Source organism: Anolis sagrei, chromosome 3 (genome assembly GCF_037176765.1).
Source record: "Anolis sagrei isolate rAnoSag1 chromosome 3, rAnoSag1.mat, whole genome shotgun sequence".
In the NCBI taxonomy this organism is placed as follows: domain Eukaryota; kingdom Metazoa; phylum Chordata; class Lepidosauria; order Squamata; family Dactyloidae; genus Anolis; species Anolis sagrei.
In genome coordinates, this window is record NC_090023.1 from 102490176 (window position 1) to 102516486 (window position 26311).

The 26311-nt window shown below is 42.6% G+C and overlaps 1 protein-coding gene across 1 annotated transcript in view; it reads right to left on the bottom strand.

Moving 5' to 3' along the window:
* The window catches only part of MGAT4A (alpha-1,3-mannosyl-glycoprotein 4-beta-N-acetylglucosaminyltransferase A), a 75604-nt gene extending 57471 nt beyond the window's left edge, over window positions 1-18133 (bottom strand). The window contains exons 1-2 of the mRNA XM_060769784.2: window positions 17936-18133; window positions 10283-10616 (exon numbers count right to left, since the gene is read on the bottom strand). Coding sequence (XP_060625767.2) covers window positions 10283-10376 — 94 coding nt within the window. The 5' untranslated portion in view covers window positions 10377-10616; window positions 17936-18133. The remainder of the gene's footprint in view (window positions 1-10282; window positions 10617-17935) is intronic.
* Window positions 18134-26311: the final 8178 nt, after the last annotated feature.

Below are 26311 nucleotides of genomic sequence, written 5' to 3' on the forward strand. Positions count from 1 at the left end.
GATGTTAACCAGATTGTTCCAGATTCTTTTCTTTGACTACTAACATTCAAACCTGTCAACAATTATGAGTGTGGGATATACCAAGCCATGGCAAATATTACTGACAGATGTCTCTGTTATTACCACCTACCTCATCCAAATGCTGTTGTTGCTAACAGGCACAGTTCCATCCCTAATTTGCTGCCTACAACCAACACTTCTCGGTTCCAGTCCTAAAATTAGTACCAATATGAGATTGATTTTCTTTCCCTTTCTAAAAGATGGCAGGTTGCGTTCTCTCGATACCCTGCCAAAACCCAAAATTCATCTGGAAAAACAGCTGTGGAAGAATAACTAACAAGGACCCTGGACCCTGCAACTCTTTGACTTGGCCTACGTGCACACACTCACCTAATGTAAATCCTGAGAACTTGTTCCAGAGTGCTGTGGAATCACACTTTCTCACCCTGGCATTTTCCAGTTGTGATAATCAACCAATCCCATCATCCCCATCTGGCACTGATTTAGGATGACAGGATCAGTTGCATACCAAGAATCTGTGTATATGCCTTCAAGTTACCCATTGAATTATGGCAGTCCCATGGATTTTTCTTTCTAGTCCCTTCCTTTGAAATAGTATTTCTTGTTGGTTTCCCATCTTAACCAGAGTTGGCCCTTGTTAGCTTCCAAGATCATACAGGATCCGGTGCCTTTAAGGTATTGGGTTATATCAGTGGTTCCCATCCTGTGGTCTGTGGACCGCCAATGGTCTGCAAGAATGAAAATATGGTCCATGGCCTCACCATTACTATGCTGTTGCTTTGAAAACACATGACTGGTCTCTCGAAACCCTCTTATAGTGCTAAGGCAATGGGGATGTCGGGAGGGGAGAGGCTGATTAGCCACGAAAGATTACTACTTACCCAATCAGCTCTAAATTATTAAATATGGTTTTCTGTGGGCGAGCAGATGGCAACTACTGGATGGCATATGTCCTGTATCAGAAACTAGAGCTGATGTGGTCTATCCAATGCAATTTTCTGAATCACCACCCTATATAACCAAACTAAATCTAAAGTTGACCAAAAACTGATTTGTAACCCTTTTGGTACTAATGTTGGAGTGTGGTCTCGGGTCAAGTTGTCCCTAGTCAAAAAAAGAGAACCACATCTATTAGAATAAAAACATCTCCCCCCCCCCACCTCCTCCTGCCATTGCCATTTGTTGGTAGTGATTACAAATGTGGTGCATATTTCTCTACGTTTTTTTTTGTTTCAGGATTTTTTTTATCAGAACTTTGCAAGAAAAAGTTGAAGTATGCACAAAATACAACATGTTTACATATAAACACTAGTGTTTTGCACAAAGCATTTTTTTTACTAATGCTGCTGATGGGGGGGGAGAGGGACATTCTTCCCAAGCAACCCTTGTGTCGATATTTATGCTTCCTTCCTTCTGCGGAGCCCTTTCTACTAATAGCACATGCCTGCCTCCCTGTCCCTCAACCGTGTGTACAAATTCTTTCCTCTCAGCCAAACCGAGCCATCACTTCTGTCACCATAGCTACAAGTCTTTTCATCTTCCATGGTGGCACCTTTCCTTCAGAACGTTTCTGTGAGCGTTTCAAAGTATCAAAAGCAGCTTAGCCAATGCTGCTCTCCTGACTCAAGTGGTTTTTAGCCTACTGCACACACGAGTTGTGTGTGCGATGCTGTATGTAGAACACCACTCTAATCCCAGCCAGGACTAGAAACAAACTATTTCCCATCAAACAGTGTTTTGAACCACTTCTTCTTCATCCATTTTTCTAAAGCAATGAAAAGTTGTTCTGTTCGTAGTATTGCCAAGCCTGCTGGCAAACGTTATTTCCTTCATTATTTCAATGGAGGCCTTTTAAATGATTTTTCTCCTCCTTCCAGTAGAATATAGCATGTACTGTTCTTCATCTGAAGCACTTCCCCTGAGGGAGAAGTGGGAGAGACATACTAAACATTGTTCATTGTCATAGAGGGACTGGACTTCAGAAGTAAACCAGTACCCTTTGATGAGAGCTTAGTGAAGTTACTTTGGGGCATAAAACTCCCAAATTGCTACTCTAGCATTGGCAGCAGCCCTGCCGGCTGGGAGATTCAAAGGAACGATAACTTGACAAGTGCCTCTCTCCTTCTTAGAAACAATGATGATTCTGGCTGCATCTACACTGCAGAACTAATGCAGTTTGCCACCACTTTAATTGCTTTGGCGCAATGAAATCACAGGAATTTTAGTTTTATGAAGTATTTAGCCTTCTCTGCCAAAAGATAACAGTACCTCACCAAACTATAAATTCCAAGGGTTCCATATTGAGCCATTGCTATTAAAACGGTGACAAACTGCATTAATTCTACAGTGCACCCAAAAATTGATTTCTGGATACTTCACCAACCTTGCTGCCCTCACCTGCACACACTTGTTTTTCTGAATACTTCGATTTGTATTTTTATTTATTCTGACAATTCTGCTGGTCTGTCAAGCAATCTGAAGGAGAAAAAAGGAATGTGCATTGAATGCTATGATATTTAACACTTGCCTTTTTGTATGTAAACTATTCTGAGACCCCTTGGAGAGAGAGAGAGAGAGAGTGGTCTATAAAGTTGTTGTTGTTATTTATTATATTAACTGGATTAATCTATTCCATTTTGCAAGCTCTTAAAGAGACTGGATCCTGTATACTGTAGTTTATGGAGCGTGCCTTGAATCTGAAGGAGGACTATATATTATGTGTGAGTGCATACACACAAAATCAGATGCATGAATTATATATGGTAACCAAGGCCCCATCTACATTAGAATGAAACTGCATTATATGGTCAGTGTAGATTCATATAATGCAGTTCAATGCAGTTAAACTGGATTATATATGTTTCAGAAGCATTCTGTCCTGACATTTCACCCACATTTATGGGTGCCATCCTCAAAGATTGTAGGGTCTGTTGGAAACTAGGCAAGTGAGCTTTATATATCTGTGAAATGTCCAGGATGGGAGGAAAAAAACCCTTGTCTGCTTGAGGCAAGTGTGAATTATTTAGGGCCTTTTACCCTAGCACTTAAGACCTGGCTTTTTACTAGAGCTTTTGATCTATGTTAATTTTATCAATATCTGTATGTATGTATTTTTATCCTTTACAATTTAGCTTGTAAATCGCCTAGAGCATCTTGGATGGAGGGCGATTAATAAGTAATAAAATGATGATGATGATGATGAATGTAGCAATTGGTCACCTTGATTACCACTGAATGGCCTTGCAGCTTCAAAGCCTGGCTGCTTCCTGCCTGGGGGAATCCTTTGTTGTGAGGTGTTAGCTGGCCCTGTTTGTTTCCTGTCTGTAATTTCCCTGTTTTTTTAGTGTTTTCCTTCGTTTACTATCCTGATTTTAGAGTTTTTAAATACGTCAGGAGATAATGCTTCTGGAAAATGGCCAGACAGCCCAGAAAACTCACAGCAACCCAATAAAGCTATGGTTGGCAGTTTTAAATAGGAAAATAGCTTCAGAAGCCATTTCATGTTATAAAGCAAGCCTCTCAAATTTCAGGGTGTTTGGCACATTTCCATTAATGAGTTAAGCAATCATAATACCCTGCGAAATCCTGCTGTTTTGTTGATGTTCAGGTTCAGTGGTCTACAACACTGATCATCTGTTACAAAACTGATGAGATACACAGTATATGCCCAATAAAAGCCAACCAGCCAATTTGTAATGCAACCCACATGTTCCTTGCACTTTCAGCCAAGTTCTACATACATACATACATACATACATACATACATACATACATACATTTGCAAAACAAGCTTTATTTCAATCAGGAAGACACAATCCCAAGATGTACATATTTCACACTGTATTACATAGAGAATAATAATAAAACTAAAAGTATTTGTTTACAATATTTTATGCAAACCTTTGAAAGTTAAAACGCTTTCAAGACAGATTAGAAAGCTAAAATAAAGTAACTGCATGCATTACCACACATGCTGCACTAAAATGCATTAAGAGCAATTCTGATATAAATAAAATTATCAGCAATCATTCAAGGCATAACATAGGGACATTAATTCAAATGTGACTGTAATATCCAAGCTTTTACAGCACATTTAAAAATGATCAAAAGCATGAAAGGACGGCTGAAAAATATTAACAGAAATAAGAGTCAATGAAAATACTGTGAACCTTTGAAAAATGCCAGTGAAGCCTTAATAAGACAGGCAGTTCCTCTCCCAAGATAGGCAAAGGTTTTCCAACCTCTCCTTTTTCAAATTAAAACTTTTATACACTGCCAAAATAATCCATCTGTAATTCATTATTTGGCCTCATTAGTACTACACATACCTGTAATACACCTCACTTAAATTGCTCATTGCTACTCACACCCAAAATTCAAGTCTGCACCGTTTTAAGTAATTTCCTCAAGAACTAGGAGTTTATTCTTCCCCATCTTTGCTCAAGCCAGCTTATTCTCTTGGCTCCAGTGGTTTCTCGCCTACAACTTTCTGGGCAGCTAGACAACCTTTAGGGCCGTGCCAGACCTTCTGTGGCCACTGCCACCATAGTAAAGGCAGAGAAGAGTGATCCTCAACTTACTTGCACATGAGAAATCCATCCCTCTTCTGTTCTGGGATGTGGGTTTTTTAAAAAAAAGAGTGTCTGTTTCTGTGCTGGTCATGGACCATAATAAAATCTTGATTGATTGATTGATTGATTAAGTGTCTGTAATGTTACAAAGCACACACCCCAGCAAGTAGCAGTAGACATGTCAATAAAATTGGTGGTGCTTGCCACCCAATAACCTGTTCCATCTCCTTTCTCCAAAGACAACCCAATCTAGATTATGCACACACAGCAAAAGCCACACAGCAAAAGCAACAAGCCAGATTTTTCTGAAAACTCTACAGCAGTGGTTCCCAACCTTTCAGCCTCCAGGTGTTTTTGGACTCCAACTCCCAGTTTACCAACTGTTGGGACTGTGGGAGCTGAAGTCCAAAACACCTGGAGGCCCAAAGGTTGAGAACCACTGCTGCAGAGCAAGAAGGGTTTTTTTTTGTCACCTTATAGCCTTAAAAAAGCACTTTCATAACTAAAGGGTCTGTGTATTATGTGTCAAGATCAAGGAGTTATGAGGCGAGTATTATGTACTTTTTCCACCTAGACAGGCCTTTAGGAGCCACTGATTATGATCTCTTTCCAGATGTAAAACATGTCTGAATTGGGATTCAGAACCTCACTAATAGACCAGGTTGCCACTCAATTACAGGCCCATCAACATCTTGTGGTGCCCACCAGGTTGTATTTCTGGCATTTATGTATTGCTGCAAAACCCACCAGGGCTCAGGCTATACAACAGACAAAACATGATTCATATTTTGAATTGCAACTCCATCCTCAATCAGTATAACCAATCCATATTACAGACATGCTGGCATTGTAGCCAAATGTATCTGGTGGGTACTAGGTTCAGGAAGGCTGATTTAGAGCATCAATTCACCTACATGCATGTGGCTATCACAGCTTTTGGCTCTCCTGTAGTTTGCTCTTCCCATCGAGTACCAGATTTATTGCAGTCCCTGCCAATGATTCTTGGAAAAGTCACCTTGGATGACTCTTCCCATAATTGTTCAAACATCGAACAACTTTATATAGCCCATATATGAGCGGCTTGTGTAAAAAAACGACCAACATTTGGCACAAATATTGGCAGTTACTAACAGACTAGAGGACAGATGGCAAGGTTTATGGTTCCTTTATCTTCTGTCAGGATTTGCTACTACCGTTTTCCTCCTAAATGTTGTGGCAAGATACAATAGAGTCTCCCTTATCCAACATAAACAGGCTGGCTGAATGTTGGTTAAGTGAAAATATTGGATAATAAGGAGGGATTAAGGAAAAGCCTATTAAACATCAAATTACATTATGATTTTACAAATTAAGCACCAAAACATCATGTTTTACAACAAATCGACAGAAAAAACAGTTCCATATATGGTAATGTTATGTAGTAATTACCATATTTATGAATTTAGCACCAAAACATCACAATGTATTGAAACAGCTGTAGATCCAGGTGGAAGGCAGGCTGCATTGGATAATACAGAACGCTGGATGAGAAAAGTTTGGATAAGAGAGACTCTACTGTAATGGTAATCATAGATATTTTCCTATCAAAATGTTGCCTCTCCTGGGAAAGAAGAATTAGCTGGATATATTCATAGTCTATCACCATCTTTGCCAGTTGTGCCGTTCAGGAGTGCCATTCTACACAAATTATAATGGCACTCTGCTGAAACTGGTGAGGTCAACAATACCCCAGGTATTGGGACCAGGGACTTACCAGAAAGGTAGAAAGATAAAAGATGCAAAAGAAGCAGTCATTGTTAGGGTCATAGTCCCCTTCTACACTGCCATATAATCTGGTACAAAGCAGCTAACCTGGATTTTATTTGGCAATGTAGAAGAGGTCATAATTGAGCTAGAAGTGGGAGTATGCATGGGGAGAAACACATGAGATCCATATATTCACATCTGCAAAGCATGGTTGGTGGTATGCATATAGCATAATGAGTCACAAGCGGTACACCACAGGTCAAGAGTGCTCACATCCATTTAAAGTGATCTCCTCCAAAGGAAACATTTTGAAAGGCTGTGACCTAAGCCAAACATTTAAGAAGTTACTTTGGCAGGGATGTAAAGGCCAAATAAGACCAAGTAAGGCTGCCTGCCAGGACTTTATAGTACATTCTATTTGAAAGAAGATCTAAACCCAAATACCCTAAAAGCACCAGATCCCATCTGATTGTGGATGTTAAGTAGAGTCAGTGCTGGTTAATATCCAGATGGGAGACCAGGTGTTGCAGGACTTTTTCCAGAGGAAAGCACGAACAAGGCCACCACTGAGGATTCCTTGGCTAAGAAAACCCTATGAAATGTATGAGGTCACCACATGAAGATTGACAGGCAACTTGAAGATACACAAACATATACACATAGTGTGCGTGCACACACACACAGGGAAGTGCACATAGACAACTTCTGTGAAAAACATTAGTCTTGGTTCAGATAATTTGCTTCTACAAAATAAATACTAGTTCTCAGATTAATCTAAACATCACACAAGGTGCCAATTTAAGGAGGGTACATTTAATAAAAGTCGCTTTCTGATAAGGAAATATCTGTTTGAACTGAGTGACTGACTTAAAGTGACACAAAGCACTGACTCCTGTCTTCATAGTGTTTTTTTTTTTTCACACCACCACTTCACTAGTGTTTTCCAGGACCATGATGTAAGGTAGGGTTAAGTAAAACAGCAGACATTTATTTAGAAGTAGCCCTGAGCAAAGTGCGATGTTGGGCAAAGTTAACACCCATAAGATATTGTAAATGATTTACTTCGATGTAATGAGTTACTTGAAAGGAGGATACCAGGTCTAGTAGTGGTGCCCCACCCCCACTCCTCACTCACCCTACTCAATATGCATGAGCCTTCAAGTCAACTAATCACTATCCCATGAACTTCATGGAGCAATTTTAGGCCAGGAATTCTCAGAGGTGGTTTTGCAAGTTCCTTCCTCTGAAATATAGCTTACAGAATGTGCTATTGGCTGGCAATATCCTATCCTTGCTGACCTAGCTCTGTTTCCAAGATCAGACAGGATCTCATGCCTTTAGGTCACTTAGGCCTCCATAACTCAATATGCAGAAGAAAGCAAAAAAAAAAAAACCTTGCTATCAATATTCAGTAAACTCAAGAATACACTGTGAAACTAGATATTTTCTGGCTGATGATCTGGAAAAGGTAGGAGACAACAGCAGTCCTTTATGCTGCTCAGAAGAGTTTATTACAGTCTTCCAACCACAGAATGGAAAAGAGCACATCTTATCTTCCACAAAGCTCTTTGTACATACCAGGTGGAAAAGGCAGCACTCATGAGTAACAGCTGGCTAGTAGGGTACAATATGAAGATTACTGCTAAAAAAAAAAGAAGCCAAACCAATACATACATACATACATACATACACACACACACACACATATATATATATATATTTTCACGCGCTCACTCACACACACATATATATACATATACATATACACACACACCTACCTCTCAAACGGATTGGCATAGCAAAGTTAAAATAGCTTTGACATTAAAAAAAGTTCAGCATGCAAGAGCAGAATCCTATTAAATTTGATTTTGGAATCTGTCCAAATTTTAAAGTTACTAAATACTGGATTTTTTTTAATCCTCCAGGGGTTGGTATAATAAAAGTCTGAGAAATCTTAGATGAACAGTATTTTCCTAAGGCATTTCACTTTGCTCATATTGCTGTTATTTCCTAGTCACATTGTTCCTATTTTTATCTAAACACACTTTGTAGCAGCATGTTTAAACTTTGTTTAAAGATCCTTTTACTAACATTTTATCGATAGCAGGCAAATTGTTCTATTCATAATGAAGATGCTAAATCTGTTTATCAATAGTAATGGTTTTGCCTCCAAAAAAGGACCCTCTCTTTTTTTACTCCTTTCTAATATACGTTATATTCTTACCTACAGGATGATGTATTCCTTTATTAAAGAAATTATAGTCTGGCCAGTACAGTTTGTTTTCTATATACTGTTTCAGAGCTCAGAAAAGTTAGTTTTTGGACTTCAGTTCCCCAAATCCCTCTAGCCAGTCAAACTACTACCCATGATGTCAGGGGGCTAACTAGGTACTGAAGTCCAAAAATAACTTTTCTGAGTTCTGGTACATTTCAACAAGTAATGAGAGCACTTCCTCCCAGAGCCAGCTGGCCAATAGTCAAGGACAGATCACACCAGTTTCTGCCTTTGCATTAAAGCTAGTATTTTTCTCCAGATCTTTAATGCCAGAAATGGCAGGCTGCCGTCAAATCCTTCTCCTGTTTTCCTATTTGCTTTCTTATTTGGCTTTGTCCCATTAGTATCTGACAACGCAAAATGTTCCAGGAACAAATTTTGCACAACTATCATTCAGCTGAACAGTCACACAAAAGCCCCGGAGCCACTGCACTCCAATGGGGCTTTAACAAGCTTGCTTGTTATGTGCTGAATTACTGCAGGGAGAGTTTACATAAAGATAAGTCCGCGAGGAGGATTTATTTGAACAAGAGGACAACAGCCCAATACAGACTGTAGCCACCAATACCATCACAGAGAACAAGGAACTGAGCAAACAAATAAGAGGCTGCTATTAGTTCTGATGCATTCATTTATACTTACCACATTCTTAAAATAAATTAGCATTTCTTACAATGACAAGCAAATGATTTGGTCTCACCTAAATTTTACTGGTAGGTTGTATTGCCGATGGCAAGAATCACTGGGTTGTTGTGAGTTTTCCAGGCTTTATGGCCATGTTCCAGAAGCATTCTCTCCTGATTCTCTCATCTATGGCAGGCATCCTCAGAGGTTGTGGAACGTCAGGAGAGAATGCCTTGGAACATGGCCATGCAGCCTAGAAAACTCACAACAACCCAGTGATTCTGGCCATTGGCAATACATTTACCAGTAGGCTTTATGCTGAAAAGAAATATCCAACATTGTTTTTTTTTTTCCTCAACCAGTCAAAGAGAAAGTGTTTCTCTAGAAAATAGTGTAGGTGTCTATTCCAGTTGCATGCCATCTGCACACCAGAGAGAGAAAAGAGAAAATAAACAGACATACTTCATTCTAGCTATATCCAGGAATATGAATTACCCCTGCAGCCATCATTTAAAATGAAGGAAAGACAAGGAAAACATGATACCTTGCATTCTCCAAAACATTACTACAGCTCATACTAGGAGCTGAAAAGCATAATTACATTAGGATTCTCTCTTTCTTTCTTTTCACTGTGAAGAACCAATACACACAACTGTGCAAATTCAGATTTCAATCATAGAAACAGAGATGAAAACTGGAATCTTTACTTAATGTGGTTCACAGAAAATCCTGAATACAAATCAAACAGAAGGAAGGATTCCACTATATTTTTATATAATAGAACTTGGGATCTTCCACTTATAGAGTAGTCACTTCTACAAAAGATTATTTCATTTTATTCATATTGAAAAGAAGATAGATATGATCTCCCTTTTTGCTATTTTTTTCAAGTCTGGAAAGAGAGGACCAAGTGGCCCTATTCTAATCAGAAAGCACCAGCCTGCTACTTCGGATATAAGTCAAAATGTCTGGGATGAGGAGGCAATGCCAACTGACTCTACTAATCCCAAGGTGTGTGTTACTTCTCAGGAAAGATGCCACTTACCTTTCCCATTCTGCCATGCTGTATACCAGGACAAACTCAGGAAAGATGTGATGAAAAATAATGCAGTGGCCACAGTTCCATTTCGGAGCCTCATCTCATTTCAACATCACACTGGTTTATATCTGGCCAGCGATAAGGATCTAAGTGTTATTTGTTGCCTGGAAGCCAGTTTAGTCCATGTAATGCTGCTTCGCCGGCAGCACAATAAAATACTGCAGTATCATTTCCAAACCATTGTAGTGCCAATGCACTAATCTGTATTAGTGAAGAAGACTGTTCTTTTCTTCTAGAAGCCTTTTGGAAACAGATCCATCCTTATTTGTTTCTTCAGTCCCTATTTAAAAAGAGAAAGAGAGAAATCAAAGCCAGCCCAGAAACACAGAATCTGAGATGTGAACAGCAGAGCCCTGGATGTAATCACACTCCTGACACAAACCTACAGTATCACATTAGGCAAGCCATATCAAACCCTGGAAATATAACATTACTGGACTCCAAAGCGCAGTATCTCCTTCGACCAACAATGCCACATTGCCACTGGCCATGATCAGTATGTTGCTGTCCTCTCTTTTTAAAAGATTTTATAAGGAATTGTTCACATCATTGTAAGCAGTTAAAAAGGTGGCCATTCTCCTGCCAGGACATTCTCCTGGAAGCTATACAGATAACATAACAATTTCTGACAGATGACATAAAAGCAATTTTTTTGTCAAAAATGGAAAAATGAAAATGAAGAATGAAAAAGTTTCATACTGTTTCACATGCACTATGAGTAATCTGATTTTTCTAGTAAGGTGCTGCTGCTGTTGTTATAATTATTAATGATTGTTGACAGCTTTTTAGAAAGCCCTTTTTTGGCATTCTTAGCCAAGCTTGAAACAAAGCCATGCTGACTTGATAGTACTGGGTGTGTTAGTCCAGATATGGCAATTTGTGATTTCAATCTTACTCTGAAAAACATTGATATCATAAGTCATATAGAATCATAGAGTTGGAAGAGACCTCGTGGGCCATCCAGTCCAACCCCATGCCAAGAAGCAGGACAATCACATTCAAAGCACCCCCAACAGATGGCCATCCAGCTTCTGTTTAAAAGCCTCCATAGAAGAAGCCTCTATGGATAACATATGATCCTATAGAAGGAGCCTCTATGGATAACATATGATCCTACATACGCTCAAGAGTAAGTTCAATAGAATATATTTCTAGCTAAATGTATACTATGTATAACTTACACCTATCCTATATTAATACAGATAGACAAGTAAGCCACTACAATGGTGAAATGCAGTTTTTCCTGAACTCTGAATCTTCCAGGTGTTTTGGACTCCAGCTCCCAGAATCCCAGATCATTGTCCAATACAGTTGGGCTTCTGAGAGTTGAAGTCCAGAACACATGGAGAACCAGTTTGGGGATCACAGGCCTAGTGGATGGATGGGCCATAAGGAGTCATAAGAGCTGTTAGATTAGCACAGAAGGTCTCTTCTGTTCATGTGGCAGTGCAAAGCCAAGAGGCCACAAACAGGGATTGCGCACTGTGTAGACCAAACACTACCTACACAATTAGGATTGCTCTGCACAAGGATGGAATTGACAGAATATGCCAATGTTTCCTAAACTAGAACAGTGGTTCCCAATCTTTGGGCCTCCAGGTGTTTTGGACTTCAACGCCCAGAAATCCCAGCCAGCTTACCAGCTGTTAGGAACTGTGAGAGCTGAAGTTCAAAACACCTAGAGGCCCAAAGGTTGGGCACCACTGATCCAGAAACTGGGTGTATAATATATACTTTCATTAAGAACATCATCTTGGATGAACTTACCATTTATGTACAGTGTTTTCTGGTCAAAGGCAGTGTAATTCCATGGATAAATACCAAGACACGTTCCACCATCACACTTTGAACTTAATTATTTTGAGATCTGGTGTGGACATCAGAATGCCATGCAAAAACATGGGTGGATCCAAGTACAATTAATCCCCAATAAACCACAAAACTTCCTGGGTGACCAGATAACTTTCCCAGTGATTCCCAGCTAGTTATTTGAGAGGGAACTGACTGAATAAAAGGCAGACTATAAATATTGGCTCAGAAGGCCATCAGTTCAACTCCTACTCATGGCAACTTATCAAAGGATTTTCTTGATGAAATATATTTGGTAGGAGCTTTGCCACTGTCTTCCTCCGAGGCTGAGAAAATGTGACCTCTCCAATGCCAGTTCAGCACTGAAATTCCTACACTTGTGGTTCTCAACCTGTGGGTCCCCAGATGTTTTGACCTACAACTCCCAGAAATCCCAGCCAGTTTACCAGCTGTTAGGTCTTCTGGGAGTTGAAGGCCAAAACATCTGGGGACCCATAGGTTGAGAACCACTGCCCTACACCTTACAAGTTCCTGTCCTATAAATATAATAAACAAAACTATAAGATACTCTTCCAATGGATACTGGAACCCTCTATTATAATTGGCACGGCCAGCATTGTCCTAATTGTGCCAACGCATGGCTACTGAAATAGTTTTTAGGATGCTAAGCTTCCAGGATGTAGAATAACCATGTGATGTCTAGAATAATACTAGGGAAGTGTAAAAATATTCAAGCTTTAAAGGAAGTGATACAGGACTGGCTCAAGATTATAATAAAACTGTTCTGAATTGGGAAACATTTCACTTACTGTTTTGAGCGCAGTGAGCAAACACTAGAAGTGGTGACACCTGTTTCAACGCCCTAAGTATATATAACCATGACATTTTAAAAAAGAGATTGAAAAATAAAAAAGCTTAGCAATGTATGACTATTCTAAGCTGTAGAGAGCATCTCTCTATTGTAGCTCCCTTGTTCCCTATCATGTTTTCCAGCTTTAATCAGTCTGAGACAACCAAGGGCTGAGAAAACTACAAGGTATGAAGTATTGATCCCTTCTTCAGTTCAGAGAGTGACTCCTTCAGGTACTTTGAAGCAGTCACAATCGCTTGCTTTCTCTTGCTACTTCTTTGCAAAAACAACACAAGTAGCATTAGCCAGCTTATCTTAAGAAGTGGAATAAAACCTGCTATATTTTTCTCTGGAAAAATATTGATATGCACAGAAGCAAACATTTGACACATTTCATACATGGAAACCTAACAGCTCAGTCCAATGAAAACAAATGGATAAGGACGTCCTATGGCAAACTGAAGTGATAGCAGAAGAATTGCAGTAATAAAGGAAATCTATTATGAAGTTGTTACTCTGAAACAAATGTTTCTCTCAGATTAAATAGATAACAGACATTCAAACTGATCAATCACAGAGAACCTGGGAATAGAGGGAATACATTCTCAGGATTCAACTACCATTGGTTCTCAACCGGTGAGTCCCCAGATGTTTTGGCCTTCAACTCCCAGAAATCCTAACAGCTGGTAAACTGGGGTTTCTGGGAGTTGTAGGCCAAAACATCTAGGGACCCAGAGGTTGAGAACCACTGATCTATAGTGTAGAATAGATGTCTCACACTACTTTAACTTCCATGGCTGAATACTATGGAATCATAGGAATTATAGTCTGGTGAGATACAGTGCTCTGGTAGAGAAGACTTTATAAAACTACAATTCCCAGCATTGAGCCATGGGAGTTAAGGTGGAATCAAACTGCATTGATTATATAATGTAGGTGCAGGCTCAGATGCATAAAAGCAGGTCAGCCCTGTACTCTTACATTGGATCCAGTGTTCACGCGAACTGTCAGTCCAGTGAGATTTGGGGGGGGGGGGGATCATAAACTGCTTAAAGGTGGACAGAGCTGAATTAGGGCTCCCTTTGACTCAAAGAAGATCCTGTGTGCAATATGGGACAGAGTGGGATTGGGGAGATGCAGGTTCAAGGAACCCACTAGGCCAGGAATATCCAACAACTGTCCTTGGACCAGTCCCATACACTTTTTCTTCCTGACTTTGCAAAGGGTACATCTACATTGTAGAATTAATGCAGTTTGTCACCACTTCAACTGCTATGGCTCAATACTATGGGGTTGTGGGAGTTGTAGTTTTATGAGGCACCATCACTAATTAACAGAGAAGGTGAAAGACATTGCAAAACTGCATCTCCCGTGAATCAATTGCCATGGCAGTTAAAGTGATGTCAAACTGCACAGTGCAGATACACCCAAAGCTATTGTAAGACACAGCTGGAACTATCTACTCCACTTTGAACTCCATAAAGAAGAGACATGATATGAAAGATTATGGTGAAGATGGTGATCTTGCAACATTACATGTATTTTATACACACTAAAAATGGACAAAAACTTAGCTTATGCAAGAAACACCCACTGTGCTGCCTCCTGCTCTTTGGCACACCTGCATACATACAAACACACATATATAAAAGTGATACTGAGTTTGCACAAGGAATTACAGAGAAGAAAGATAAGGCGAGAGGAACTCAAAATAACAGAGGAGGTACTTTATTGCCAAGGTAAGCAATATAATAGCTTTATTTGTCATTGTGCTACTGAAAATTACATTAAATGCCTCCCTCACACACACCACAAAACAACACACCCATCCCTACATACCTTGCCCCCCCCCACTGCACACAGCCCCCAATGCCACATCTGTGCCAAACCACCGAATACAACATAGCTTCAGCTCTAGGATAAAGCTACCCTTCAGTCTGTTTGTCCTTGTCTTTGTTACCCTGTACTGTCTGCCAGATGGCAATAATTCACATAAATAATATTCCAGGTGAGAGATGGAACCCAAGAATGCTCTGAGCTTTCTTAAGACAGTGGGAATTATAAAGTTCTTTCAAAGAGGGGAGAGGACAACCAATGATTCTCTGTGCAGAAGTAGTGACCCTTTGGATAGCCTTATCCACCACTTTGCAGTTACCAAATCATGCACAGATGCAGTAGGTTAGGACACTCTCTATAGCACAGTAGTAGTTTTTCATTCCTTTGGTGATTCCTTAGGAGTCTCAGATAGTACAGTCTCTGCTGGGCCCTCTTAACCAACGTTGCCATATGGATCCCCCAGGTCAGATCTCCCTCAACAGTGGCACCCAGGAAATTAAAAGTGGCCATCCACTCCACTTGGTCTCCATTTATGACCAATAGAGATGCGCAGCCAAAATTAAAACTGGTTTCAGGAAGAAAACCCTATTAAATTCTTGGGGTCAATAAGTACAAATTTTTCAAATAAATATTAGCTGCCTGCCCAAAGAAGACAACAACAGCAATAACAATAGATTAAATCCTGATCACTGTAGCCTAAAGCAAACTGCCAATCCCGAGGAAAGGAGACTCAGAGAAGTCCACGGGATTTCTTTAAGTGATTCAACACAGTCTTGTGAATTTAATGGATTTACTCTGTCAAGGACTTGTAATCGATGTAGGTCATAGGGACCTTGTATTCGGAGTATACACAGTCTTCCCTCGCCTTGTTTTATATGGTAACAAACACCCCCACTCTGGCACAAACCAGTTCGATACCACTTTCACAGACAGGGCTAACACTATGGAACAATGAGGGTTGTATGTGTTGTCCAAGGCTCTCATGGCCAGAATCACTGGGTTGCTGTGAGTTTTCTGGGCTGTATGGCTATGTTCCAAAAGCATTCTCTCCTGACATTTCTCCCACATCTATGACAGGCATCCTTAGAGGTTGTGAGGTCAGTTGGAAACTAGGCAAATGAGGTTTATGTATCTGTGGAATCTCCAATGTGGGAGATAGAACTCTTGTCTGTTTGAAGCAAGTGTGAATGTTACAAATGGCCACTTTGATTAGCATCGAATGGCCTCAAAGTCTGGCTGCTTCCTGCCTGGGGGGATCCTTTGTTGGGTGGTGTTAGCTGGCCCTGATTGTTTCCTGTCTGGAATTCCCCATTTTTTTTAGTGTAGTTTGGTGAGCCACCACCACTATTTAAAAGAAAATGCCCAAGACCTTGGAAAACTCCAAGGATTCCCTAGCCCTGCGCCACAGCGATTAAAGTAAGGTTAAACTGCATTAACTCTACAGTCTAGATGCACCCACTCTGAAGCTGGTCTTCTCTCCCTGTAGCAGTAGTTCCCAACCTGTGGGCCGCAAGACCTAAATTAAGATCCGCAGCTCTAGATTATTAAATAATGGGTGAGCAGATGGAGACTATTGGAGAGCATATGTTCTGTATCAGAAACTAGAGCTGATGTGGTCTCTCCAATGCAATTTTCTGAATCAGCACACCAAATAACCAAACCAAATCTAAAGTTGTCCAAAAACTGTTTCGTAACCCTTTTGGAACTAATGTTGATAGCCAAAGTGGTCCCTGGTCAAAAAGGTGGGGAAGTACTGCCCTACACTGTCATAGGCTGCATTGACAATGCAGAATGAATGCAATTTATTTATTTATTTATTTAAATACTTATATACCGCCGTTTCTCAGCCTAGCCGGCGACTCAACGCGGTTTACAGCATAATATAACAGTCAACAATATACAGTTAAAAGCATAAAAACATAAAAACACAATTTATACATCAATACCAATCCAGTTTAACTATCACAACGAATGGAAACATGGGAGGTAAACCCTTACCAGACTTTTAGCTTTTTCATTAGTCAAAGAGTACAGGTGCATCATCAAGCTACAACTCCCAAGACCCCACTGCATGGAGCCACAGCAGTACAAGTGATGTCAAATTGCATTGATTCCACAGTGGAGAAGCACCCACAGAAAACATCCGTCACAAAGCATGGCTTTAAAAAAAACTCACTTCCCCTCTCCTTGGAAAAAGACACCAAGAGAGATGGACACAAAGCAGGCTGAGCTCATCTATGGCATCAGCTCCTTCCTTCCTCTTTCTAGCCTGCAACACAAGTCCCATCATCCTCACGTTACAACTGGGCAGCCAGGCAAGCAAGCAAGCAAGATCTCCCAGCTCTGAGGGTGCTTGCCATACTACTTCATCACACTAGAGAATGAATCTACTTAAAATTGGGCTGCTGCCTCCTGCAGAATTCTGGGGTTTGTAGTCTGCTAAAGGCTCCTCTCTAAACTACAGACCCCAGAACTCTGCAGGAGGCAGAAACCGGATTTAAAGTGGATTCATTCTCTAGTGCAGGCACCCTACAGTATGTGATTCTCTAGTGCAGGCACTCCCAGAATGAGCTTGCTAAATTGTCAGGACTTCTGGGAGTTGAAGGTCCAAATAGCTGGAGGGCCACAGTTTGGATGTCTGCCCTGGTGCGATGAGGCCCATAGATGCAGGCGAAACGTCAGGAGAGAATGCTTCCGGAACATGGCCATACAGCCCGGAAAACTCACAACAACCCATGAAAGACTTTGACAATGCAAGCAACATCTCCTTCACCGTCCCACGTTTTTGTCGTTCGCTTGAGAGTTTTCCGGTTAACCGAGAGGCTACGGCATTGGCGAGGCCCATCAAGCAAGCAGGAGGTCCATTTATCCGGACCTGCCAATCCCCATGAGTAGGGTAGGAGCGAGGCAGCGGTGTCGCATTGCTCCCCTGCTTTGGGAGGCAGCTGCCAGGGGCAAAGCCGAGTGGCGGGCATCTCTTCCTCCTCCTCCTCCTCCTCCTTCTCCCGCTTTAGCCGAGCCGCAGCGCCAGCCTCCTTCCCTTCCTTCCCTCCCTCCTTGCTTCCTTCCTCCCCATGGCATTGCCCCACGGATGCCTCGCTCACCCCAGCCCGCCTCCCTGCGCCTGCCTCTGCGGCGGAAGGGCTCGCGGCGGCGGCTCTTCCTCCTCCTCCTCCTCCTCGCGCCTCCGTCGGGGCCATGCACTACTTCCTCCTCCTCTTCCTCCTCCTCCGCCTCCGCTCCTTGGAAGAAGAAGACGGCATCTGACTCCCCGCCGCACAGCCCCGGCCGGCTCCGCTCGAGGCCCCGCCCCCCTCTCGCCATTGGCTAACCCGGCCCTCCATGGGAACCAATGACCCGCCGGCTTTTGGAGGGCGCTCTCCAACCCGTGGCCAGCCCAGGTGTCACTCTCACACCCGAAGGGTCTTAGAAGGGGGAAATCTCGCGAGCCTTCTCCGCTCTGGAGCCCTCGGTGGCGCAGTGGGTTCAGCCACCGAGATGCTGAATTTGATGACCAAAAGGTCGCAGGTTCGAATCCGGGAAGTAGCGTGAGCTCCCGCTGTTAGCCCCAGCTTCTGCTAGGTAAAGGTTTTCCCCTGACTTTAAGTGCAGTCGTGTCCGACTCTTCGGTTGGTGCTCATCTCCATTTCTAAGGCAAAGAGTCGGCGTTGTCCGTAGACACCTCCAAGGTCATGTGGCCAGCATGACTGCTTGGAGCGCCTTTCCACTGGAGTGGTACCTATTGATCTACTCACATTTGCATGTTTTTGAACTGCTAGGTTGGCGGAAGCTGGGGCTGACAGCAGGCAATGTCCTTGCAGATGGCCAATTCTCTCGCACCAGAAGTGACTTGCAGTATCTCAAGCCCCCAGATTCGAACCTGCGACCTTTTGGTCAACAAGCTCAGCAGCTCAGCACTTTAACCCACTGCGCCACCAGGGACACTCACACCGCTCCCAGGATTCGAACCTGCGACCTTTTGGTCAACAAGCTCAGCAACTCAGCGGTTTAATCTGCTGCGCCACCGGGAGCTCCCGGTGTCAACCTAGCAGTTTGAAAACATGCAGATGTGAGTAGATCAATAGGTACCGCTTCTGCGAGGGAAGCTAATGGCGCTCCATGCAGTCATGCTGGCCACATGACTTTGGAGGTGTCTACGAACGATGCCGGCTCTTCAGCTTAGCAATGGAGATGAGCAACAACCCCAGAGTCGGACACAACTGGACTTAATGTCAGGGGAAAACCTTTACCTACCTTGTTGTGTGTCAAATAATAATAATGCTGCTGCTGTCTAAGTGGGGCACTTGTAAGGACAGGAAAGCACGCAAAGCTCCATCTGATGCGCTTTGACACCACTTGGATATGGATTCCTGGGGTATTGTAGTGTTGGTCCAGGAAGCTACAGACTTTGTAAAACTACTAGTTGGTGTCAAATAGCATTAATGTTATTGCAGAGCAGGCCTGGGCTAACTTGGGCCCTCCAGGTGTTTTGGACTTCAACTCCCACCATTCCTAACAGCCTCGTACCAACCTGGACACTGCATATTATTTGAGAACATAGAAATGCTGGACCACTCTTACAACCACCATGTCAGACTACACAGAGAAGCCATTGAAATCCACAAGCATGTGGACAATTTCAACAGAAAGGAGGAAAGCATGAAAAAGAACACAATCTGGCTACCAGTATTAAAAACCTAAAACTATAGCAGTAAATAAAGAACAACATTTAAAACGGGAATTCCAGGCAAGAAACAATCAGGGACAGCTAATCACCTCTCAACAAAGGATTCCCCCAGGCAGTAACAAGCACACCTTGATAACTGCTAGGCCATTAAATGCTAATAAAGGTAGCCAATTAAAACAGTCACACCTAGCTCCAACAGACAAGAGTTCTTTCTCCCACCCTGGACATTCCACAGATACATAAACCCAAGTTTCCAACAGACATGAACCTCTGAGGATGCCTGCCATAGATGCAGGCGAAATGTCAGGAGAGAATGCTTCTGGAACATGGCCATACAGCCTGGAAAATTGACAGCAACCCAGCTTCTGGCCCTTTCCTTTCCCCCCTCAGCTGCTTAAGCAGCTGAAGGGGAAAAGGAAGGGGCCTGAGCTTGTTAGGAATGGTGGGAGTTGAAGTCCAAAACACCTGGAGGGCCCAAGTGCCCTTGTCTTCCTCTGAGGCTGAGAGAGTGTGACCTTTCCAAGGCCACCCTGTGGAATTCCACACCCGAAGGGAAACATGTACCCTGGCCTCCACAGTTGGAGGTCAATGCTCCAACCACTGCACCACAAGGAGGCTCGTTTTTATCTCCTACTTTGTGTTCAAGGTTTCCTCTGTGTATGTTTTCCGGTGTATGAATGTCAAGGAATCCACTGCGGCTTAAATGGCAAAAGGTCACTGAATCTCTTAAAGGACGCTTGGAAATGTAACTTCAAAACCTGGAGGTGGAGCAGTTGCAAAGAGCATTTGCATAAAACCTGAAATGGGGAACATTTGAAAGTGCTTCCTGTTTTAGTTTGGCTCACCCTATTACATTTTTAGAGGATGAAGCATCCTCCTGAGCCTAATTTAGACCAGTTTACAAAGAAGGGATTCTCACTGATTCTCAATGATTAGGAATTTGCACATACAGAAGAACTATAGAATGGATGCCGTTCGTCAGCATTTTAACAGTCATGGCTATGGAATCCTGAGAGTTACAGTTTTGCAAGGTCTTTATTCTTCTCTGCCAAAGAGATCTGGTGCCTCAACAAACTACAACTCCCAGGATTCCACTGCATTAAGCCATGGCAGACAAAGTGGTGTCAAAATGCATGAAGTGGAGTTCCCCAGTGGCACAATGGATGAAATCCTTGTTCCAGCTGGGCTGCTGACTGACAGGTCAGTGGTTTGAATCCAGGGAAAGTGAGTTGAGCTCCCTCTATCAGCTCCAGCTCCCCATGTGCGGACATGAGAGAAGCTTCCCACAAGGATGGTAAGACATCAAAACATCCAGGTGTCCCCTGGGCATTGTCCTTGAAGACAGCCAATTTTCTCACACCAGAAGTGACTTGCAGTTTCCCAAGTCACTCCTGACACAAAAAAATGCCTGAAGTCTCCCACAGTTGCCCACTCCTTCTCAGAGAGTGGGCAAAGAAATGCAACTCATTCAGCTGAGCCTTGGGGGGGGGGGGGGGTAGGATATGGAGTCATTGGATGTTTAATCTCTTGTTTTAATGAGGTTGTATCACACCCCGAGAGGCAGGCATTATTATTATTTGACACACAACAAGATTAGTTCACAGAAACAAGGTCACTATGCTGGCTTTTGTATTTGATCACATATCGGACACTTCCCAAGTGTGATGTATTGGCAAATAATGTGTTCATATCAGAATAGGGTAGCCTTTTGAGGCTTGCAGATGGTAATTTTATCAGTGTCGATTGTTTTTAAGTACAGGCCAAGGTCTTTAGCCACTGCACTGCACCCAAAGACTCTGGAACTGGCTTGTTCCAGAGTCTTTGCAGTTCTATCTTTAAATCCTGTTGTTGTTGTTGTTGTTGTTGTTGTTATTGTTGTTATTATTATTATTATTATTATTATTATTATTATTAGGAAGACAGCAGGAGTTGTAGTAGGAGCCCCCGGTAGCGCAATGGGTTAAACCCTTGTGCTGGCAGGACTGAAGGCCGACAGATTAGAGGTACAAATCTGGGGAGAGTGTGGATGAGCACCCTCTGACAGTTCCAGCTTCCCATGCGGGGGACATGAGAGAAGCCTCCCACAAGGATGGTAAAACATCAAAACATCCAGGCAACCCCTGGGCAGTGTCCTTGCAGATGGCTAATTCTCTCACACCAGAAGCGACTTGCAGTATCTCAAGTCACTCCTGACTCACAAAAAAAGCAGCCGTAGTTCCCTTTGGCCACTGCTTGACTTATGGCACTGGACCATGAAAAAGCGAGAGAGAGGAGAGGACTCCAAGTGGTACGGTGAGCCCTTCAAGGTCCATGTTCACTAACCTTCATTTCAACATTAAGTGTTCTGACTCTGGGGCTTCATATGTTGTGAACCATCTGCTGTAGCTGCTTCTCTTGCCGTCTACAGCTTCACACAGTTTTTTCCCCCTAAAGACAGTCAGTCACAGATCATGTGGCAGCTTGACATCGTCATGCATGAAGGCACTGTACATAATCCTGTAACTGTTTCGATACGGCCACACGAAAGCATTGTGAACAAACCAAGCTCAGGAGAAGAAGTATCACTTCCACTCCAAGGTGAAGAGGCCAAGTGTTGTGCGAGGCAAAGAACTTCACTTCTCATGATGGTGGCCCTTCATCATTTTGTCATTTTGTCTAATACTATGAATAGGCAAAAAAAACCACCTTCTTTTCCAAGGAGGATATTTATACTCCGATACTGTATTCAGCATTTACAGTAAGTTGCAAGAGTTGAAACATTGTTGGGATTGAACTTGAACAAAGGAAAGGATGTGATTCATTTTTAAGCAAGAGCAATCTGTGGCATTTGCTGATGGATGGGAGGATAAGGAGAAATACAAAAAAGCGAAAATTACTCTTGTGAATATAACTTGTGGCAGGCAAGTAAAATGAGCTGCCTCAGCTCTGGTTAGTAATTGGATGGGAAACCGCCAGCAAATACCAGGTGCTACGTGTTACATTTCATATAAAGAAATAGGTCAGTGGTTCTCAACCTGTAGGTTTTTTTCGTGTCAGAAGCGACTTGAGAAACTGCAAATTGCTTCTGGTGTGTGAGAGAATTGGCCATCTGCAAGGATGTTGTTTAAGGGACGCCCTGATTTTTTACCATTCTGTGGGAGGCTTCTCTCATGTCCCTGCATGAGAAGCTGGAGCTGACAGGTGGGATCTCACCCAATCTCATAGATTCAAACTGCCAACCTCAAGGTCAGCAGTTCAGTGGGCACAAGGGTTTAACCCATTGCACCACCGTGGCTCCCTCAACCTGTGGGTCCCCAGATGTTTTGGCCTTCAACTCCCAAAAATCCTAACAGCTGGTAAATTGGCTGGGATTTCTGGGAGTTGTAGGTCAAAACATCTGGGGACCCACTGGAATAGGCCAATCCACTTCTGAGTATTCTTTTCCTAAGAAAACCCTATGAAATCTATGGGCTCACCATAAGTTGACAAATTAATTGAAGGCCCATATTTACACATAGCCAGTAGAAGAGGAGATATCACACCTGTAGAAGGATGTGGGAATTCATGGTTTGAGGAGGGCAGGTGTGAATTCTTAATAAATACCATTAAATTCTGTGTCCCAGCTAGGATAATTCTGGGTTGCACTGGTGGCACGTGTACTATTGGTCAGGAATGTTTATGAAAGAGCTGCATTGGCTTCTGGAGTGGCTTGACCAGTGTTTATCTCCACCATGCGCAGACAGGAGCCTCTCATGGAAGAACATCTAGAACAGGCATGGACAAACTTTGGTCCTCCAGGTGTTTTGGACTTCAACTCCCATAATTCCTAACAGCCTGTTAGGAATTGTGGGAGTTGAGTCCAAAACACCTGGAGGGAAGTTTGCCCATGCCTGTTCTAGACTGTCTTTGCCATTCCAAGTTTTGTTGCTATGTCTTCAAGTCAGCTTCACCTTACAGTGAGCCCAGCAATGAGACACCTTCAAGTCTTTGTTGTAGAATTCCAGTTATGTAGTCTACTTTCTTTCTACATTGACCAACAGGTAATGTCCATGTCATCTCTTTAGTTGCTTAATGGACAAACTATCGGCCTCACCAAATTCAGCCAGTCATTCTTTTGCTTCATTTCTTGATCTTGGTCAATATTTTGTACAATCTTTGATTTTCCTCTGTTTCTTACTTTTGCATCCCAATTTCCTATGATTAATAAGAAATCCTGTTTTCCTCCTGGAATTCAATTTCTTTCTCTCTTTTTTCTGCCTCTGTAGTTGCAGTGTGAACTTGGATTACAGTTATATATTGATGGGTTTTCCCAGAATTCTGATTTGGTCAAATTTTGCATAATACCCCATGACTCCTTTTGTTATACCAGGCTGCAAACCCAGAATCCTTCAACAACAATAATATTAAATAAAACTTTATTTATATACCACTCTATCTCCTCAAGGGGGACTCAGGGTGGTTTCCAGGGACCATCACCAAAACATACAGAATAAACAGCATAACATAAAATTAACAAAACAACATAAGCATAACATTATCACAATAACACATATATATTAAGAATAATCCTGCCTGTTCAGAGCAATTAAAAGGCCAGACCGAGGCTAGTGCAAACTCAAATATGGGGGGTACCGGGAATTAAGTACAGTGCCATAACAGGCTAACAGCAATAGCAAGTACGGGTCTGATCGGGGTAATAGGTAGGAAGTATAAGGCCATATTCAACAATGTTTTGGGCTGGGCTAGAACTGGTCATTCTCAAAGGCTTGTTGAAACCACCAGGTCTTCAGACTCTTACAAAAATGGGGGAGGGATGGGGCCTACCTTATTTCCCTTGGAAGGGTGTTCCAGAGGCGGGGGGGGGGGCACCACCAAGAAGGCGCTCTCTCTCATCGCCAACAACCATACTTGTGACAGTGGTGGGAAGTTCACTCCGGTTCATAGGAGATGTGATAGGCGGGGCCCGCACCATTTAGGGCTTTATAGGTCATAGCCTGTACCTTCAAATCAAATCATTTATTTTGGTCATTGACCAGCACAGGAAATAGAGTCACGTTTTCATACAAACTTGGTATGTTTGGTACATTAAAAATATAAATATAACTACTGAAGCACAATATGGGTGAGGGAGCGGAAAGGAAGGGGAAACAGGGTAAAAACATACAATGCCCAGATCCACCAAATTGTAGATTCAGAGAAGAAGATTACTGGACACACAGTTAACTTTTGGGACTAGTCATTTCCTGACGGATTTTGTATGCTGCTGCACAGAACTTTGCAACATTGTAGGTTGTAGCTGAATTAGTATCTGCAAGTAGCAGGGGGGTATAAAATTGTCCTGAATGGCCTGGGTGCTTGTCTATCAGAGGTAAGATAAGCCTGGCATGGATATCCCTGTAGAACGGGCACTGAACGAGCACATGTTCTATTGTTTCTACATGACCCGAGTCACAGGGGCAGAGCCTCTCTGGGAAAGGGATCTTCCGGTAGCGGCCTTCGAGTACAGCTGATGGGAGAGCGTGGCATCGAGCCAGGGTGAAAGCCCTTCGATGAAGAGGAACCTCTAAGTTTGTTAAATATGCCATAGTGGAGGCAAGATATCTGCTGTCTTCATTGATAAGGAAGTTTTGAACCGAGGCCAGATCTAGTTGTTGCTCTGTGTCTGTGATACGTTGTTTAATAAGTGCTTTGGCCTGATTGTAATCCATAGTGAATAGTAGACCTGGAGAAAATCCCAATGAGGAGATTTTTGATGCTACCACCTGCTTCCATGTGGATTGGAAGTCATCCTCCATGGTTAGTGGGGCAAGACCAAAGGGTGAACGGGATAGTCTGAGCCAGAGGTTGAGTATAGCCACCCACACCCTGGCCTCCACTCTCATAAAGCCTGTTTCTAGTCGCAGGGTGGCATTAGAAACGCGTTTAGGGACCCGCAAGGCCGATCTCAGAAACTTTGACTGAACCAGCTCTAATGGGGCAAAACTGGGGAAGGGGCCCAGCTGAGCACCATACAAGAGTTGGGCTAATGACTTAGCTTCAAACAGCTTGAGCGCTGCCGGTGTGAAGTGGCCCCCTCTTGTCCTAAGATATTTAAGAATGGCAATTGAGCTCCCCTGCGCAGTGTTGGATACTTGATCCCCATGAGCTCTTCTGCTACCATTAGATTGGAAAACTACACCTAGATATTTGAAGGATGTAACTTGTTCAATTTTATGACCATCTATGCTCCAAGAGTAAGTCCTGGGCCTATTAGCAAAAGCCATGATTTTGGTTTTATTGTAATTAAGTTGGAGCTGATCTGTAACCTGTACCTTGAATTTGGCTCGGCAACTTATTGGCAACCAATGAAGCTGTTTTAATAGGGACGCTGTATGCTCCCTATAGTTTGCTCCAGTAAAGAGCCTGGCTGCCGCCCGTTGTACCAATTGAAACTTCCAGGCCATCTTCAAGGACAGCCCCATGTGGAGCGCATTGCAATAGTCCAGTCTGGATGTAACCAAGGTGTGGACCACCCTGGCCAAGTCAGACTTCATGAGGTATGGTCGCAGCTGGCGCACAAGTTTGAGTTGTGCAAAAGCCCTCCCAGCCACTGCCGACACCTGAGCATCAAATGACAGCGTTGAATCCAAGAGGACCCCCAAGCTACAGACCTGCGCAAGCATGAGGGTTTCCTTCAGAAGAAAGAAAAATAGTATTATAGTTAAAATTATTTGTTCTAGTTATATTGAATATGTTGGATCATTATCATGTATTTCTTTTTTTTGTGAAGCATAAGTGATATTAAGGGGCTGTGGTGGCACAATGGGTTAAACCG